Genomic DNA, 18,639 nt, shown 5'->3' with positions numbered 1-18,639 from the left:
GACAAAATTTCCTATACAAATGAAATTTTGACAAAATTTCCTATAGAAATGAAATTTTGACAAAATTTCCTGTAGAAATGAAATTTTGACGAAATTCCCTATAGAAATAACATTTTGAAAAAAATAATTCTATAGAAATGAAATTTTGACAAAATGTCCTATAGAAATGAAATTTTGACGAAATTTCCTATAGAAATGAAATTTTGACAAAATTTGCCATAGAAATAAAATTTTGACAAAATTTCCTATAGAAATGAAATTTTGACAAAATTTCCTATAGAAATGAAATTTTGACGAAATTCAATATAGAAATGAAATTTTGAAAAAAAAAACTATACAAATGAAATTTTGACAAAATGTCCTATAGAAATGAAATTTTGACAAAATTTCCTATAGAAATGAAATTTTGATAAAAAATTCCTATAGAAATGAAATTTTGACAAAATTTCCTATAGAAATGAAATTTTGACAAAATTTCCTATAGAAATGAAATTTTGAAAAAAATCCTATAGAAATCAAATTTTGACAAAATTGCCTATAGGAATGAAATTTTGACAAAATTGCCTATAGGAATGAAATATTGACAAAATTTCTTATAGAAATTAAATTTTGAAAAAAATTTCTTGAATGAAATTTTGAAAAAAAAAATTCCTATAGAATGAAATTTTGACAAAAAATTCCTATAGAAATGAAATTTTGACAAAATTTCCTATAGAAATGAAATTTTGACAAAATCTCCTATATAAATGAAATTTTGACAAAATTTCCTATAGAAATGAAATTTTGAAAAAAAAATCCTATAGAAATCAAATTTTGACAAAATTGCCTATAGGAATGAAATTTTGACAAAATTTCTTATAGAAATTAAATTTTGAAAAAAATTTCTTGAATGAAATTTTGAAAAAAAAAATCCTATAGAAATGAAATTTTGACAAAATTTCCTATAGAAATGAAATTTTGACAAAATTTCCTATAGAAATGAAATTTTGACAAAATTTCCTATAGAAATGAAATTTTGACAAAATTTCCTATAGAAATGAAATTTTGACAAAATTTGCCATAGAAATAAAATTTTGACAAAATTTCCTATAGAAATGAAATTTTGACAAAATTTCCTATAGAAATGAAATTTTGACGAAATTCCCTATAGAAATGAAATTTTGACGAAATTCCCTATAGAAATGAAATTTTGAAAAAAACTATAGAAATGAAATTTTGACAAAATGTCCTATAGAAATGAAATTTTGACAAAATTTCCTATAGAAATGAAATTTTGACAAAAAATTCCTATAGAAATGAAATTTTGACGAAATTTCCTATAGAAATGAAATTTTGACAAAATGTCCTATAGAAATAAAATTTTGACAAAATTTCCTATAGAAATGAAATTTTGACAAAATTTCCTATAGAAATGAAATTTTGACAAAATTTCCTATAGAAATGAAATTTTGACAAAATTTCCTATAGAAATGAAATTTTGAAAAAAATCCTATAGAAATCAAATTTTGACAAAATTGCCTATAGGAATGAAATTTTGACAAAATTTCTTATAGAAATTAAATTTTGAAAAAAAATTCTTGAATGAAATTTTGAAAAAAAAAAAATCCTATAGAATGAAATTTTGACAAAAAATTCCTATAGAAATGAAATTTTGACAAAATTTCCTATAGAAATGAAATTTTGACAAAATCTCATATATAAATGAAATTTTGACAAAATTTCCTATAGAAATGAAATTTTGACAAAATTTCCTATAGAAATGAAATTTTGACAAAATTTCCTATAGAAATGAAATTTTGACAAAATTTTCTAAAGAAATAAAATTTTGACAAAATATAGAAAGAACATTTTGAAAACATTTCCTATAGAATAAAATTTTGAAAAAAAAATCCTAAAGAAAAGAAATTTTGACAAAATTTCTTATAGAACTGAGATTTTGACAAAATTTCTTATAGAAATGAGATTTTGAAAAAAATTTCTTATAGAAATTAAATTTTGACAATATGTCCTATAGAAATGAAATTTTGACAAAATTTCCTATAGAAATGAAATTTTGACAAAATTTCCTATAGAAATGAAATTTTGACAAAATTTCCTATAGAAATGAAATTTTGACAAAATTTCCTATAGAAATGAAATTTTGACAAAATTTTCTAAAGAAATAAAATTTTGACAAAATATAGAAAGAACATTTTGAAAACATTTCCTATAGAATAAATTTTTGAAAAAAAAAAATCCTAAAGAAAAGAAATTTTGACAAAATTTCTTATAGAACTGAGATTTTGACAAAATTTCTTATAGAAATGAAATTTTGAAAAAAATTTCTTATAGAAATTAAATTTTGACAATATGTCCTATAGAAATGAAATTTTGACAAAATTTCTTATAGAAATGAAATTTTGACAAAATTTCCTATAAAAATGATATTTTTACAAAAATTTCCTATGGAAATGAAATTTTGACAAAATTTCCTATAGACATGAAATTTTGACACAATTTCCTAAAGAAATGAAAATTAAAAAAAATCGTATGTACCCTCCACCATGGATTGCATAGAAACTTGTACGAAAGACTGTCATCCACAATCGAATTAATTGGGTTGCGGTAACACTTACTGATGGCAAGGTATATTAAAACTTCTTAACACCGTCTTCTCAATTGTAAGTTAGTCCATACGGGGTATATATTAAACAAAAAAAGGCCGATTAAATACGTATATAATTCAGTTTGACAAATTTTTCTATAGAAATAAAATTTTGATAAAATTTTCTATAGAAATAAATTTCTGACAAAATATTCTATAGAAATAAAATCTTGTGGACTAATTTTTGCATGGTTGTTAGAGACCATATACTAACACCATGTACCAAATTTCAACCGGATCGGGTGAATTTTGCTCTTCCAAGGGGCTCCGGAGGTCAAATCTGGAAATCGGTTTATATGGGGGCTACATATAATTATTTACCGATATGGACCAATTCCTGCATGGTTGTTAGAGATCATATACTAACACCACGTACCAAATTTCAAGTGAATCGGATGAATTTTGCTCATCCATGAGGCTCCGGAGGTCAAATCTGGGGATCGGTTTATATGGGGGCTATATATAATTATGGACCGATGTGGATCAATTTTGGCATGGTTGTTAGAGACCACATACTAACACCACGTACCAAATTTCAGCCGGATCGGATGAAATTTGCTTTTCTTTGAGGATCCGCAAGCCAAATCTGGGGATCGGTTTATATGGGGGCTGTATATAATTATGGACCAATTTTCGCAAGGTTGTTAGAGACCATATACCAACACCATGTATTAAATTTCAGCCGGATCCGATGAAATATGCTTCTCTTAGAAGCTCCGCAAGCCAAATCTGAGCGTCGGTTAATATGGGGGCTATACGTAAAAGTGGTCCGATATGGCCCATTTGCAATACCATCTGACCTACATCAATAACAACTACTTGTGCCAAGTTTCAAGTCGATAGCTTGTTTCGTTCGGAAGTTAGCGTGATTTCAGCAGACGGACGGACGGATCGACTTAGAATTTCACCACGACCCAGAATATATATACTTTATGGGGTCTTAGAGCAATATTTCGATGTATTACAAACGGAATGACAAAGTTAATACACCCCCATCCTATGGTAGAGGGTATAAATATCTTATATAGAATTGAAACTTTGACAAAATATTCTATAAAAATTTCTTATAGAAATGAAATGTTGACAAAATTTTCTATAGAAAGTAAATAAATTTTACAAAAATGTCATATAGAAATGAAATCAAATTTGCTTGTCAGCCTGATCCAGGTATTATAGCGGAACAGTCTATGCCGATTCTTTTGACGACCTGCAGAATGTCGACTACTTCACAAAGGAATGCGGTGCTGGGAGAAAGCGACCCCAGAACAAATAGAAATAAAAGTAACACCAATGAATGAAAGATGGGTGATAGGATGGCGCTGGATGAATATGTGACGAACCCAAAGAGCACATTCCTGCAGTCAGAAGTACGGACTACAATCGTATGTATTGAATGTCTCAGAAATTATACCGCAAGACCAGCATAAACTGTATGCTTGGGCAAGACGGAATAAGTGGTAACTTAAAGGCGAAACCGATACAGAGGCTACGTGATGCGAGTTAGATGAATGGGCACGATTGTCAAACGGTTGGAAGTGTCATGACGACATCAAAAGTTACCGATGAATCGAAGATGGGACAGAAGTGGTTGTGTGGACCCAGACAGCATAGTCCAGGAGTAACTGCAGTCAGAAGTTCAGGAGTTAACGGAATGTGTTGAATGACTATGAAATAATACGAGACCACACCCAGGGAAGGAATATGATAATCTCAAACATGTTTCAAGAGCAAAATATTATTTTTGGATGGTGACCATGTAACATTTTTATCGCAACCATTTTATTTTCTGGGAAATCATGTATCTGTTTTCGGAAAACATGTTGTTTGGCGAAAAAACAACATTTTTGCGATAAACATGTTACATGGTCATCATCTAAAAATAACATGGTGCTCTTGAAACATATTTGAGGTGATCATATTCCTTCTCTGAGTGCAGAGAAGGTAAACATTTTTACGGAGTGCTAAAGGACAATGACAAAAATTACGATGGGATCTTCAACTTACGTGTGCTTGGACATGCTGGAATAAGGAGAAACATAAATGCGAAGCCTACACGGAACGCAAGAGAGGGGCATAAAGCGATGTCTAACAGTCAGACCGTTAGAAGTGTCATTAAAACATACTGGAGAACTACTGAAAGAGAGTAGCCAAGAGTCAGAAGCACATCTGTGCCGATTAGGGCTAGTGATTGAGAAGTATAGCCTACCATATCAGTAAAGAAGATATTCGGTACCTGACCCAGCTTGAAAATAAAGACTGGAAACAGGCTAGGGAATTTGATAAAGACGCCGATTTACTGGCATGAAGGAAAGAATTTTACAGCGTGTCGAATAAAAGTTTACAACCGACATGAGACAGGGAAATCAGAATCTTCTAGTCAACCTAATGAACCAGTGGCATTGGTATGTGTTAAACGTTTGAATGTTTTTTCGCTTTCCCAGTGCCTGGAGTGCTACCGAAAGAGAGTAGGTAACAGTATGAAGGGCTGTTGGAATTTTGACCGGGAACATAGAGTTGAGAGCACATCTGTACCGAATAGGACCAGTGGTTGAGGAGCAGGGAACTTTGGAGCACTATCTATCTCACTGGAGCACTACCTATAGAGCCTGCTATATGGGGAAAGAGGAGATTCGAAATCAGAATCTTCTTGCCAACCTAATGAACCAATGGCATTGGTAAGTGTTAAATTGTTGAATGTTTTTTTTTCGCTTTCCCAGAGACTGGAGTACTAATGAAAGAGAGTAGGTAACAGTATGAAGGGCTATTGGAATTTTGACCGGGAACATAGAGTTGAGACCGAATAGGACCAGTGGTTGAGGAACAGGGAACTTTGGATCACTATCTATGTCATTGGAGCACTACCTATAGAGCCTGTCATATGGGAACGGTTAGGTTATGCTGTACTTGGCAAACTGGAAACAAACTCGAGAATTCGACCCCAAGTTCTTGGCATGATGGAAAGAAGTTTACAACGAATCGTATATAAGCTTACAGCCGACATAAGACAGGAAACTCTTTCCAACCTAACCTAAAGAACTCATGTCATTGATCTGTGCCAAATCTTTGAATAGTTTTTCGCTTTCCCAGAAACTCGAGAACTACTGAAAGAGAGTAGGCAAAAGTCAGAAGGGCAGTTGGAATTATGACCAGAAAAACTGAGTAGGTTAGGTTAGGTTAAAGTGGCAGCCCGATTAAGATTCAGGCTCACTTAGACTATTCAGTCCATTGTGATACCACATTAACTAAAAGTGCCTATTACATATGGGCACTTCTAGTTTTAACCGCTGCACCATCTCGATTATTTTTCTTCGTTGAACCAACCGGATTGTTCCAAAAACATTTGCAGACTGCTTAAGTTAACGTTTTCCAGATCCGCCAGTAATCTGAAGCTATATGCTCCTAAAAGTTGCTTGCGCTTTACACAAAATGCAGGACACTCACACAAGAGGTCTTTAATTGATTCTTTTTCCTCCGCATCATGACAGCTCATACAATAGTCATTATACTTCGTGCCAATAGTTTTTGCAAAATCGCCTATCATACAGCGACCCGTTATAGCAGATATCAGGAGTGATATCTGACGTCTCGAGAACATTAGCATATCTAGTGTGCGGTTTAAGTTGAAATGGGGCCATATTTGTTTGGTGTCGTTACAACCCTTGCAATTCTCCCATCGAACATTTGCCATCATAACAGCTACTCACGCAGCATGAGCTTGCAGGTAGCACTGAGTTGAGAGCACATCCGTACCGTAAACTAGAAACTAGGGAATTCGCTAAAGACCCGATTTCCTGCCATAATGAAAAGAAGAATTTAGAGTTTACACAAGTTGAATATAAGCTTATGTGTATATCTGCTGACATGAGACAGGGAAATAGGGATATTCATTTCAACTTAATCTAATGAACCCATGTCATTGATCTGTGCCAAATCTTTGAATGGTTTTTCGCTTTCCCAAAAACTGGAAAACTACTGAAAGAGAGTAGGCAAAAGTCAGAAGGGCAGTTGGAATTATGACCGTGAACAATGAGTTGGGAGCACATCTGGACCAGTGTTTGAGGAGCGCTACCATATAGAGCCTACAATATCGGGGAAGAGGAGATCCAGTATCTAACCCAACTTGAAAACACGGACTGGAAACAAATTGAGGAATTCGGTAAAGTCTTCGAGTTCCTGGTAGGATGAACAAATTAATTAATGAAGAGTGTCAGCCGACATTAGATAGGAAAAACCGGCTCCTCTTTTCAACCTAATTTAATCTAAAGACTCATGCAAATCGTTAAATGTGCCAAATATTAGATTATGTTAGCCGACAAGAGTTAGGAAAAACGGGATCATGTCTTCATCCGAAAGAACCCAAGCCATTGGTCTATCCCAAATCATTGAATATTTTTGGCTTTCATAGAGTGACTAAAATACGTCTGCTCATAGTCCATTAGCATTTTTATCCCATGATTATTATTTGAAGTCAACAATTTTTTAAGTTGGATTCAATTTTCTATTAAGAATTGACTGAAATTAGATTCAAATAAAGCTTGAGAGCTGTTGGGGGTCTTAGAGGATCTGTGGTTGGAGTAGCTATGTTCTAGTTTCGACAGCACCCTTATGATAAAGACTAATTTTTTGCTACATCTATAATAAGCTTCCCTGAGCATGAATGAAGAAGCCTTTATATGAATGGTTACTTTCCTTAGAGTGGTAATTTTTTATTTCGAAATTCCCTGTTTTTGTAAAACAGATATAAAATGGATCATTTTGTTAAAATAAAAAATACAGAATAAATTTAAATTTTCGTCAATAGTAATTTAATAATAAATTGTATACAATTATACATCTCTTAAATTTAGTAGCTTTTTATTACAAAAAATATTTCTGTCAATTAGATTGTATAAACTTTCAAAGGGGATATCCAAGTCGAAGGATTAAGTCCATGGTTTCCTTCATAGCAATCTTCTTTTCGCTCAATTTTATTATTTGTTTCTATTGTATTTTTTGGTACCACAAATAAGTTTAATTCGTTGTCTATCATATGGTAATTTCCTACCACTAGAAGATTTAGCCTTTGATGTAATTTTCTGAGATTTATTTGGTGATGATGTCTTAGTTGACCGTTGAAGCTTGTTTTTACTTCGTGTTGATGTAGATAACTTCGAAGATTGTTTATTCTCATCATCACATTCTTCTGAAATATCCTCCCATTCGTCCATGGCATCCGGAGATATATCCAAAGAATTAACATACGATTGTTCCCCTGAGGGATTTTCTTCTTTAGGGGATTTATCTTCGGAGGAATCATCGTCAACATTAATTACATCAATTGCTGCTTCAATACATTCCACAGATATCTCGGATTCTGTATCACTTAAATTCTCATGGGATTTATCTACACCAAAGTCAGTACTTGCAGTGAGATCTTTCGAAATTTGGGGTTCAATATTTGTATTGGTATCGGAAATATTGGTACTACGAAGTTCAACGTCTTTATCTGTTGGATTCTGGTTAATTGAAGATCTATGATATGTATCTCCCATCTTGTATTCATTTCTCGGGGTAATAATAATTCTGTCTTTTTCAGCATCATAATATGCTTCCCTATTTGAACTGGTTGGAGTATCATCAAATAATTCCAGCAGATATCTGTTAACCTTAGGGCTGGAAGCTGAAACTGTTGAATTTGTTTCTCCGGACTTGATAACTCTAGTCTTGGGGAAGCCAATAACATCATGTTTTTGTGTTAGCTTTTTATGGCATTCGTTGTTGAGTTCTTGGAAGGAGGTCTCTAATGTCTTTTTTATACTCTTATCAAGGATCTCATTATAATTAGCGGGATTTACTGAATCAACAATGGTTTGTTTTTCCACCAGCTGATTTTCCGATTCATCACAGTTCAATCTTAAATTTATATCGTCCATAATTGGTTCCTCCGGATTATCCCAAACATCATTAATATCTAAAGGAGTTTCAGTTTTGATTTCACAGGGAATATTCCGAGGATTATCTACATAAGATTTTAGACGTATATCATCAGAATTATTAATCACTTTGGGTACTTCAATTTGTTTGGGCCTTGAAGATGAAACTAATGAATTAGATTGTAGCTTTTGATCTTCTAATTTCTTTGGAGCTTCCTTTTTAATATCCACTTTCTTTTCCGTTTTGGGAATGTCCATACATTCAAAGTGTCTTGATTCTTGAAGGGTTACAACTATCTTCTCTGAATCTTCAAAGTTCTCGTTTATATTACCAGTTTCGTTTGATAAGTTCTTCATCATGTCATCAACTTGGTGTAGATTCATCTCAGCATCTTCAAGGTTCTGTGTTACATTACCAGTTTCGTTTGATAAACTCTTCACCATGTCATCAACTTGGTGTGGATTCTTCTCTGAATCGCTTTCGTTCGTTTGTCCCATTTCTTGTCCACTATTATTATTTTTCAATACAATAAAATTTTGAGGATATTGTTCAGTATTATTGTCTTCAAGATTTTCATAGACTTTGATGGGTTCTTTATTCTCTTTTCGATCAACGATCTTGTGGGAATCTGCAATATCTTCGATTTTTTCTGTTATACTTTCGTTAGAATTTTCTGTTTCCCTGTTTTGCCAATTATCATCAATATCAAGAGGAATTTCTGATTTAAATTCTCTAATAAGTTCGGGTATATCAGTAGATTTTGCCAAGTGATCTTTATCTACAACATCCATTACAATATCTGTCGCCATCATTGGCTGAGGGTGTGAATTTCTGGGATCCTGAAGGGTAGCCTTGATTTTCTTAGTTTTATTGTTGATCTCTTGGAATCCCTTATTTAGTGACCTTTTAAGGGTCTCGGAGGACTTTTGGATTTTCTTTACACATTCAATATCCAAGTTTGCATTGTTGCCTTCAGTGATCTCCTGAGTCTTCTTCCCATTTTCAATGTTCATTTCATGATCGGTTACTTCTTCTATTATTTCCTGAAGATTGTCATCTTCTTTATTGCTATCAAGAGAGATAACCGACGAGGATAAACTATCATCTAGTCTATCAATGCAATCTTCAAATTCTTCACTTATACACATATTAAATAGTTCCAGCGACTTTTCCGAATAATTATCACTAAGATTCTCAATGATATTCGGGTCACTTAAGGATTCAGTAGGCTTATGAAGATGGTCGTCAATTTCGAATATCTCTTTATTATTACGTTCTTGGTTTTGTAATTTTTTTAGTATACCCTTCCCAAATGAGCTTGGAGCTTCTCTAGAGTTTTCGTTTGCAGAACTATCTCTCACTAGTTCTTCAGTATTTGTTTCCAAGGTTTCTTCCGCATCTTTAATTGATATGTGAGTCCTTAGACCTTGGTTTGATTTTAAGGCCAATTGAGAAGCTGTTTTTCCTATTACATTATCTCTATCCGACACCTCTATAATGTTTCTGGCTTCTTGCTCCCAATCATTCAGTTTTTTTAGTTCTTCTTCAACAGAAAAGGTATCTTCGTCAATATGTGGAGAAACTGCAGTTATTGGATTTTCATTTGATTGTTGTCGCAAAGGCAAAAACATTTTATCTTTGCTGTCCATATTGGACTCACTGGTTTGACAATGCGAGGTCTTTTTATCATCTGCATAAGATTGCTTTCCATAGCTTAGAGTTCTTTTAGGACTATTCAATTTGCCTATCTTCCTTAAAGGTTCTCGGGTTTTCTCATACGCCTTTGTTGAAGCTTCTCTTGCAAAAGTCTGATCTTTTGAGTTTGTGTCTGAAATATCTGTCATTGTATTCCTTGTGGCTAAGGATTCGTTTGGAGTGATTTGTCTATCTACATAATTTAATAGATCAATCAATGGCTCTGCAGATGATGTTGTATAATCCCCTGCATCCGAAAAATCTAACATTAAATCTTTCTTTGGTTTTTTAGCCAAGGATTCTCCGGTGAGTGATCTCTTTGATTGAGGTGATTTTTTACACAAATTATCTTCAGTACTTTGAAGTTTAATGATGTCCTTTTGTCTTGTATGGCTAAAATCTTTAGGTTTTCGAGCAGAAATCGCTTTCCAATAATCCGCTAAGAGATCAGAAGATCTATTTGTATCATCAGAATCAAAGTGATCATTTATATTTCGTGGTTCCTGGTTCCTAGTCATTTTCGTTGGTTGTTGATGATTTATGCCAGCAAATAAACTTTCTGTACATGAATCCAATTCGTGGGGATTTAAGGCTTTGTTAGCTTCTACATCGAACAATTTCTTCTTCCTCTTCTTCCTAACATTTTTATAAAAAGCTTCAGTATTATTCTGAATATCTTCATCACTAGATGAATTGCTCGTATCTGAAATTTCTATCAGAGGCACTACTTCTTCTTTGTTTTGAGATAATCCTTGGGATTGAGACATTTTAGAATATTGACTCAATCTTCGAATTTCTTTAAGACCTCTTGTGGGATGCATTTCTAGGAGATGAGCTTTTAAAAGTAATCGATCGTTAAATTTACGTTTACACAAATTACAAAAATGAGCAGTATTATTAATACATTTTTTCCAAGCAAGTGGATGATCTTCTTGAAAATGTTGTTTTAAACTACCGAGGAAAAGAAATTTCCTAGGACAAAAATCACAACTATAAGTTGGAAATTCTTTATGATTACGCAAATGATGAAGAAGACTTTTATCATTGTAAAATTGTTCATGGCAAATTTCACATTCTCTATTATTTTCATGTATCAATTTATTGTGAAGCCTTAGATCTTTGCTATTTCGATAGATTTTATCACACACCAGACATGTATAAGACTGAGGTTTATCATCCTTTTTGCAGAGCTTATGCAAAATATGTTGCCTTGAATGTTTGCTAGATGGAAAAAGTATCAAACATTTTGGACATTGATGGGCTTTAGAATTCTCTGAAAAATATTTCTCATAGACTTGTTGGCGGGTTTTAGTCTTTTCTTGCATCGAGGCCAAATGACGACGATAATGTTTTTCGATTTCATAACGATAACGATTTTTTTGTTGATCACTTAGAATATGATTCATCTCATGGGGATGTTTTTCACGATAATGTTGACATAGCAAGAAATAGCTGGTACATAATAGGGGACACTGTAAACATTTCCATTGGGGTAGCCATTTAATCAGAGATTTATCAAAAGATTTACAAGCTCTCTCAAAAGATTTCATATCGGCGGATTGTTTAATTTCTGGAGATTCTTTAGAGCAAGAGCTATTATCAAGATCTAGATTTTCTCCAGAAGAAACTATTGATTGTTCAATATCTCCTTCTTCATTGATGCCCTTATTAAGGGTTAGAGATATATGGTTTTCCAATCTATAAAAACGTAAAGCCAATTCAATATCCGAAACATTTTTCGAAATTACTAAAAGATCCTCCTTAGAAGATTTTCGAAAATCCTTTGCCGGGATTACATTCGCAGTTACAGCTTTTTGTGTTTGCAATATCTTCTCTGTAGACTCTCCATCAGCATTATCAGCCAGGTCAGTTAGGGGTTCATCTTCATATTCTTTATTTCCAACATCCACCTTCCGTTTCCGTTTTCTTTCTTGAACAGCTATGACAGAATTTTGAAATATGAAAAATTGCTCTATTGTGGTCCAGCAGTCAATACATATAACAGCAGGATCTTCTACATTCCATTCCAATATCTGAAATTCATTGAATGAAGTTGCATTTTATTCATAATATTCCTTTCGTTATTGATTATAGACTTACTGAATTTGAGAAATATTTTATCACCAAATCATATTCTTCATTTTTTTCACCATCTTTTGTGTAGAGATTTCGATAATCATTGGATGTTTCAATGCATAAACAACAGCACATTGATTGAGACATTTTTCATAAGCACTTGAAGATATTTGAACATAATACATCAGCTCCGTTTGTAGACAACGTTATATTGAGGTTGATTTTGGGGCGAAAAAAAAACCTAAAAAATAATATCTGTAAGCCATGGTTTTTCTTGAGTCAGTATTCAGGGAGATTTCTATAGAGGCATTTTTCCAATAGGCTGACCTTGTAGTCGCCACAATCTTAAATTATTTTAGGCGCTTTCAATTCCCGGACCCAATATTATTACTTCAGTGAAAATGCTTGTTGTTGGTGGTGACGAATTATGGCTACAATCCAAAAATTTGAATCAATTGCTTCCCCCAAGCTTGTTTTCATTCCCTTGGATCAACAGTTCCCTTAGAACGAGGATAAGATGGATAATGGGTAATATCGTACAAAGACTAGTTAACATCCCAGCAAAAAAAAAAAAAATTGGAAGTTGTTCCACAAACATTTCTTTTAAAGCCAATCCCAGGATCCCCCATCGAGTTTCTTCAACTTCCGATGCAGTCCTTTTGGACAAGTCCACAAACATTTCTTCTAAAGAGCATCGTGGGATCCCCCAATGATTTTTTCCACTTCCGATTCAATCCTTTTGGATAAGTGCACAAACATTTCTTGGGATCCCCCAATGATTTGTTTCTACTTCCGATGCAGTCCTTTTGGACAAGTAAAGGGTGATACGGTCAAAATTTGGTCACTATAAACTTGACGTATTTCTTTCAATTTTGCATTTAAAAAACCTGAACACCCTCATTTTGAAGGTGTGTGTGTGTAGAATGTTGCTCCTATTTTGATTTTGGAATTCACTCTTCAGTTGTCAAAATGCAGTCCAAGCAAGAAGAGCAGCGTATCAAAATTTTGCTCGCGCATCGCGAAAATCCGAGCTACTCGCACGCAAAGCTGGCAAAATCGCTAAAAGTTGCCAAATCAACCGTTACAAATGTAATTAAAGTGTTTGGGGAACGTTTGTCGACAGCCAGGAAGTCTGTATCGGGGGGAAATCGAAAACCGGAAGCCGCTTAGACGACAAAGAGAGTTGCCGGTAGTTTCAAGCGAAACCCTAACCTCTCTCTCCGAGATGCCGCAAATAAGCTGGGTGTATCGTCTACAACCGTGCATCGAGCCAAAAAACGAGCCGGACTATCGACTTACAAGAAGGTAGTGACTCCAAATCGCGATGATAAACAAAATACGACGGCCAAAGCGCGATCCCGGAGGCTGTACACGACGATGCTGACGAACTTTGACTGCGTAGTAATGGACGACGAAACCTACGTCAAAACCGACTACAAGCAGCTTCCGGGACAGGAGTTTTATACGGCAAAAGAAAGGGGAAAGGTAGCAGATATTTTCAAGCACATAAAACTGTCAAAGTTCGCAAAGAAATATCTGGTTTGGCAAGCCATCTGTACCTGTGGCTTGAAAAGCAGCATTTTCATAGCTTCCGGGACTGTCAACCAAGAAATTTACGTGAAAGATTGTTTGAATAAACGTCTGCTGCCTTTCCTGAAGAAACACGGTTGTTCCGTACTGTTTTGGCCGGATTTGGCATCTTGCCATTACGGCAAAAAGGCCATGGAGTGGTACGCCGCCAACAACGTGCAGGTGGTTCCCAAGGACAAGAACCCTCCCAACACGCCAGAGCTCCGCCCAATTGAGAAATACTGGGCTATTGTCAAGCGGAACCTAAAGAAGACCAAAAAAACTGCTAAGGACGAGCAGCAGTTCAAGGCAAACTGGCTTTCTGCGGCGAAGAAGGTGGACAAGGTGGCTGAACAAAATCTGATGGCAGGTGTCAAGCGTGAGGCCCGGCAATTCGGATTTGGAAAAGCGAAAGCCTAACTGAATATTTTTCCTGAACTTTATACTAATTGAATTTGAAAAAGAAATTTAATTTGATTTTTTAAATAAATTTAATTTCACCGATTTACACGCGTTTTCCCTTGACCAAATTTTGACCGTATCACCCTTTGACGGGGAAAATTTACATTTTAGGACACGACTTGGACTCATTGCAAAGGACCTGCGTCTACCTAAACAAGCCCAAGCTATATTACCCATAAGTAGCGACCCTAGAGGAGATGGACCAATTCGAGGACCAGGACTTGGGACTAGTCTCAGGTATGGATGGGCCAATCCCAGTTCTGGTGAAGGCGTATGGAAGGGACCGGCCACTTTAACATGGGTTCGTTATTGACGGGGAAAATTTACATTTTAGGACACGACTTGGACTCATTGCAAAGGACCTGCGATAATTTAGTAAAACTACTCTATAGAAAAGTTTCGAAGAACCAGTATGGGACAAGATAATTTTAAGCATCCGAAACGCACCAATCTTTTGGAATATTTTGTCAATAGATTATTTCGATAATTATCTTCTAATCAATGTGTATATACCAATAAGATTTTAATATCAAGAAAGTATGGAAATCAATACATTATATGAAAATTGCTCTGTTACCAGTCCTGTGATAGGTCCGTTAGTGGCAAATTGCACCAATTTCCCCTAGGGGAACCTTCTAGTAACTTTAATTAAAAAAAAAAAACAAATTAATTCAAAGAATTTAACTTTCCCTTAACGATTGTGGTATTGATTCAGAGCCAAAGATGCTGCTTCGGGTAGTTCCTGCTATGAAATCCTTGGACTCTGTGTTCCTTAACTAGAAAACGGCCATAGACGGCCGCAAATCTCTCAACGGGATGGATGAGCAGTACAATATTCACCTAATACGGGTGACTGGTCCCGCCCTCAAAAAAAAGTTTACTTGAATTCAAAGATTTTGGTATTGATTCCTAGCCAAAGAAATTAATCCTTCCCTTTAGGATTTTGGTATTGATTCCGAGCCAAAGATGCCGCTTGTTGGAAATTAAGTAATTTTTTAGAGAGCTGTCTAGTTTTAAATTTAGGCTATCTAAATTTAAAATTAGAATACAGATCTCATTTATCGAAGGTATTCATTTACAAATATATGTTAACTTAAAAATCCAAATTACAGCAGATATTTCAAAGTCAAATGTTGTTTTCTTTATTTCAATAAAACTTTAAGTCAAAGATTGAAAACCCTCAAAATAAATATAGGTCTATTTTTGAAACCTTTTGCTATCACTAATCCAAAGAGTAAAAATCTCCAATTATTTTAAAGATTATTGTCCTTACTTCAAAAACTTAAGACTTTAACGGAGGGACGTTAATTTCAAAGATTCGTATTCTAAATTTAAAGACAACAATTGTTAAAGCAAGGATTATGAAATTTCTTTCTTGCTTCACAAAAAGTCAACAAATTTAAAGTAGATTTAATGGACTTTTATTCAGACCGATGCAAACAGACACATAATTGGTGGTGACTTTTTAAATATTTGTGGAGAATTTCTCGCTGTCAAATCGATTTCAGAAAGGTTAAAATTTTATAGTCTACTGCAAAATTTCCCAATCTTATATAAAATGATGGAAAACTCTCTAATATCAAACTCTCTGTCAAACAGCACATTGAGACCGTGTGGCGGCTACAGGCAATAAAACCTAAAACCGATCTCTGCTGCAGTCGCCTTGGAAAGTTTAACTTGCATTCTTCCAAAGAGTTAAGAGGATACAAGATACATCGAACGCTTTTGAGTGCTCCAAAATCACTAAGAAATACTTATTACTGTCAATATTCTGTCTCAGATCCTCAACAATGTCAACTAATACAGTAGTACAGCTATGACCATCTATGAGTGGTCTAAAATCACAGAGAAATACGTATTACTGTCAAGAATGTCAACTAATACGGTAGTACTACTATGACCAGATCGAAATACTGATTACATCTCCGTCAAACTTTTGAGAAGAATGGTAAGATCGATATTTGTCTGTATTCTCCATTCGATTTGGTTGTTGGAATTATCTTCGCACTCCCCCTGCTGTAGGGTTATTAATAACTAGCCCAATTCTGAATATTCCCTAGGGAATGTGTTCCCTGGGAATAAAATCCTCCTATTCTAAACAGTAGGGGGAGGGAATTAACTGGGAGAAATAATTCAGAGTATTCGAAGTCAGCTGTTTTACTTCAACGGTTTTATTTTAATAAATTTTTAGTATTAAAATTTTGAATTGAAATTGTATTAAATTGATGTAAAAGTTGAGTTAAACGCGAAAATGTTTAGTGCCGTGTTTATGGGAGTAGCTGAGGAGAGGCGTATCAACGTAACAAGATCTAAAGGATAGAAAGGAGAAAGCTACGCGATGCCATTAACCCACTTGAGTTACCTGAAACGTTGTAACTACTTACTTGTACATGAAGAGTTGTTATTTAGTTCATGGGATTTATAGGGTTGAAGTGGCAGCCCGACTTGATTCGGACTCATTTAGACCATTCAGTCCATTGTGATACAATATTATAGGGTAAATAATCCAGCCTTCAAATACCTGTTGGATGTATTAGCAGCCCACATTCCACCTCAACGCAAGTCTTTTGGATTATCTCCACTAGTAAGATTAGGTGCTACGCTTCTTTGTCGAAGGTGGCTACCAAAAAGGGCATAGGAAAAATCGAGACATATCTGTGGCCCAGAGTAGCCTGAACAAAGTTCATAAAGAAGTCATAAATATATTACAAGAACACCTATGTCCTAATTGGATATATTTCATCAAAACGGAAGAAGAAAACTAGTAAATTTCTTCAGCTTTTTAGGCCACGCGGGACACATGTTCGCATTATTGCTCCTTTAAGAAACAAACACCTACATTAAAACAGGAAGGGATATTATAGTTTAAATGTAAAACCTTTATTTTCTATATAAAAGAATTTTTAAAATATGTACAGATCTGTGACCATGAGATGAGCATTCGGTAGTTGGATGCATCCCATCATCAATTTTAATTTAAGGTTTTTGACCGGAAATTACAGAGAAATGATGCATTTTGGTTACAACTCCCTTGATTTTTTTGGGGGAATTATTCCCAAAAAATGTCAACGTTTTTCCCTTTTTATTGTCATTTGTAATACCAATTTTTCCCCAAGGGAAACATTTTCCATTTTCGAAGTTGGTTTAGAATAAGGGAAAAGGGAATAAAGAAAAATTCCCCAGGGAGATTTTGTTTAGAATAGGGGAATAGGGAAAAAAATTCCCATGGAGTTGTTATTGAGAATTGGGCTAAACATCTTAATTTCCCTCTAGCTCAATATTCTCTCTCAGTTCGTTAAAAATGTTAACTAATATGGTAGGTACAGCTATGAGCAGATCGGAATCCGTATTACAATAAAATAGTGTAACAACAATAAAAAGAAGGGTATGGAGCCTAAAACCTTTTGCTAGGTTTATTGGTTGCGAGTCTGTTCCCCTGGAGTGTATAACTTGTCTTTTTCCAAAGAGGTAAAAGAATAAAAGATAAATCGAATGCTTTTGAGTGTTCCACAATCACTAAGAAATACTTATTACAGTCAATATTCTGTCTCAGTTCCTCAACAATGTTAACTAATAATGGCAAGATGGATATTAGTCTGAATTCTCCATTCGATTTGGGTGTGTGGGAATTATCTTCCCTCTCTTCCAGATGGAGGGATATTACCAACATCTTCATTTCCCTCCAGCTCAATATTCTGTCTCAGTTCCTCAACAACATCAACTAATACAATAGTACAGCTATGAGCAGACCGGAATACATATTACCTCTCCGTCAAGCTTTTGAGAAAAATGGTAAAATTGATATTTGTCTGTATTCTTCATTCGATTTGGGTGTGTGGGAATTATCTTCGCTCTCTTTTAGCTGTAGGGATATTAACGACATCTTCATTTCCCTCCAGCTCAATATTCTTGCTCAGTTCCTCAACAACATCAACTAATACGGTAGCGCAGCTAGAACCAGAACGTCAAGCTTTAAGAAAAATGGTAAGATCGATTGGTCTGTATTCTCCATTCGATTTGGGTGTGTTGGAGGAGAGATCTTCGATCTCTTCCAACTGGAGGAATATGAACAATATATTCATTTCACTTCAGCTCAATATTCTGTTTCAGTTCCTCAACTACGTCAACTAATATGGTAGTACAGCTATGAACAGATCGAAATCCTTATTACCTCTCCGTCAAGTTTTTGACAAAGATGGTAAAATTGATATTAGTCTGTATTCTTCATTTGATTTGGGTGTGTGAGAAATATCTTCGCTCTCTTCTTTTAAAATTGATAT

At 34.5% G+C, this 18,639-nt stretch overlaps 1 protein-coding gene across 1 annotated transcript; it reads right to left on the bottom strand.

Moving 5' to 3' along the window:
• Nucleotides 1-7,426: 7,426 nt before the first annotated feature.
• LOC142229273 (uncharacterized) lies at nucleotides 7,427-12,563 on the bottom strand. The gene is made up of 2 exons (XM_075299810.1): nucleotides 12,353-12,563; nucleotides 7,427-12,285 (listed from the first exon to the last, which is right to left on the bottom strand). Exons 1-2 carry the CDS (start codon nucleotides 12,473-12,475, stop codon nucleotides 7,615-7,617), a joined length of 4,794 nt encoding a protein of 1,597 aa, XP_075155925.1. The 5' UTR covers nucleotides 12,476-12,563; the 3' UTR covers nucleotides 7,427-7,614.
• Nucleotides 12,564-18,639: the final 6,076 nt, after the last annotated feature.

Source organism: Haematobia irritans, chromosome 3 (assembly GCF_050003625.1).
Source record: "Haematobia irritans isolate KBUSLIRL chromosome 3, ASM5000362v1, whole genome shotgun sequence".
NCBI classification, from domain to species: domain Eukaryota; kingdom Metazoa; phylum Arthropoda; class Insecta; order Diptera; family Muscidae; genus Haematobia; species Haematobia irritans.
This window is presented reverse-complemented; position numbering and strand designations above follow the sequence as displayed.

Bases quoted from the DNA above. Each gene is read 5' to 3' on its own strand.
- LOC142229273 (XM_075299810.1), bottom strand. From the start codon at position 12,475: ATGTCTCAATCAATGTGCTGTTGTTTATGCATTGAAACATCCAATGAT. The intron at 12,286-12,352 runs GTAAGTCTATAA...AATGAATTTCAG, and splicing joins TAAAATATTTCTCAAATTCA to ATATTGGAATGGAATGTAGA.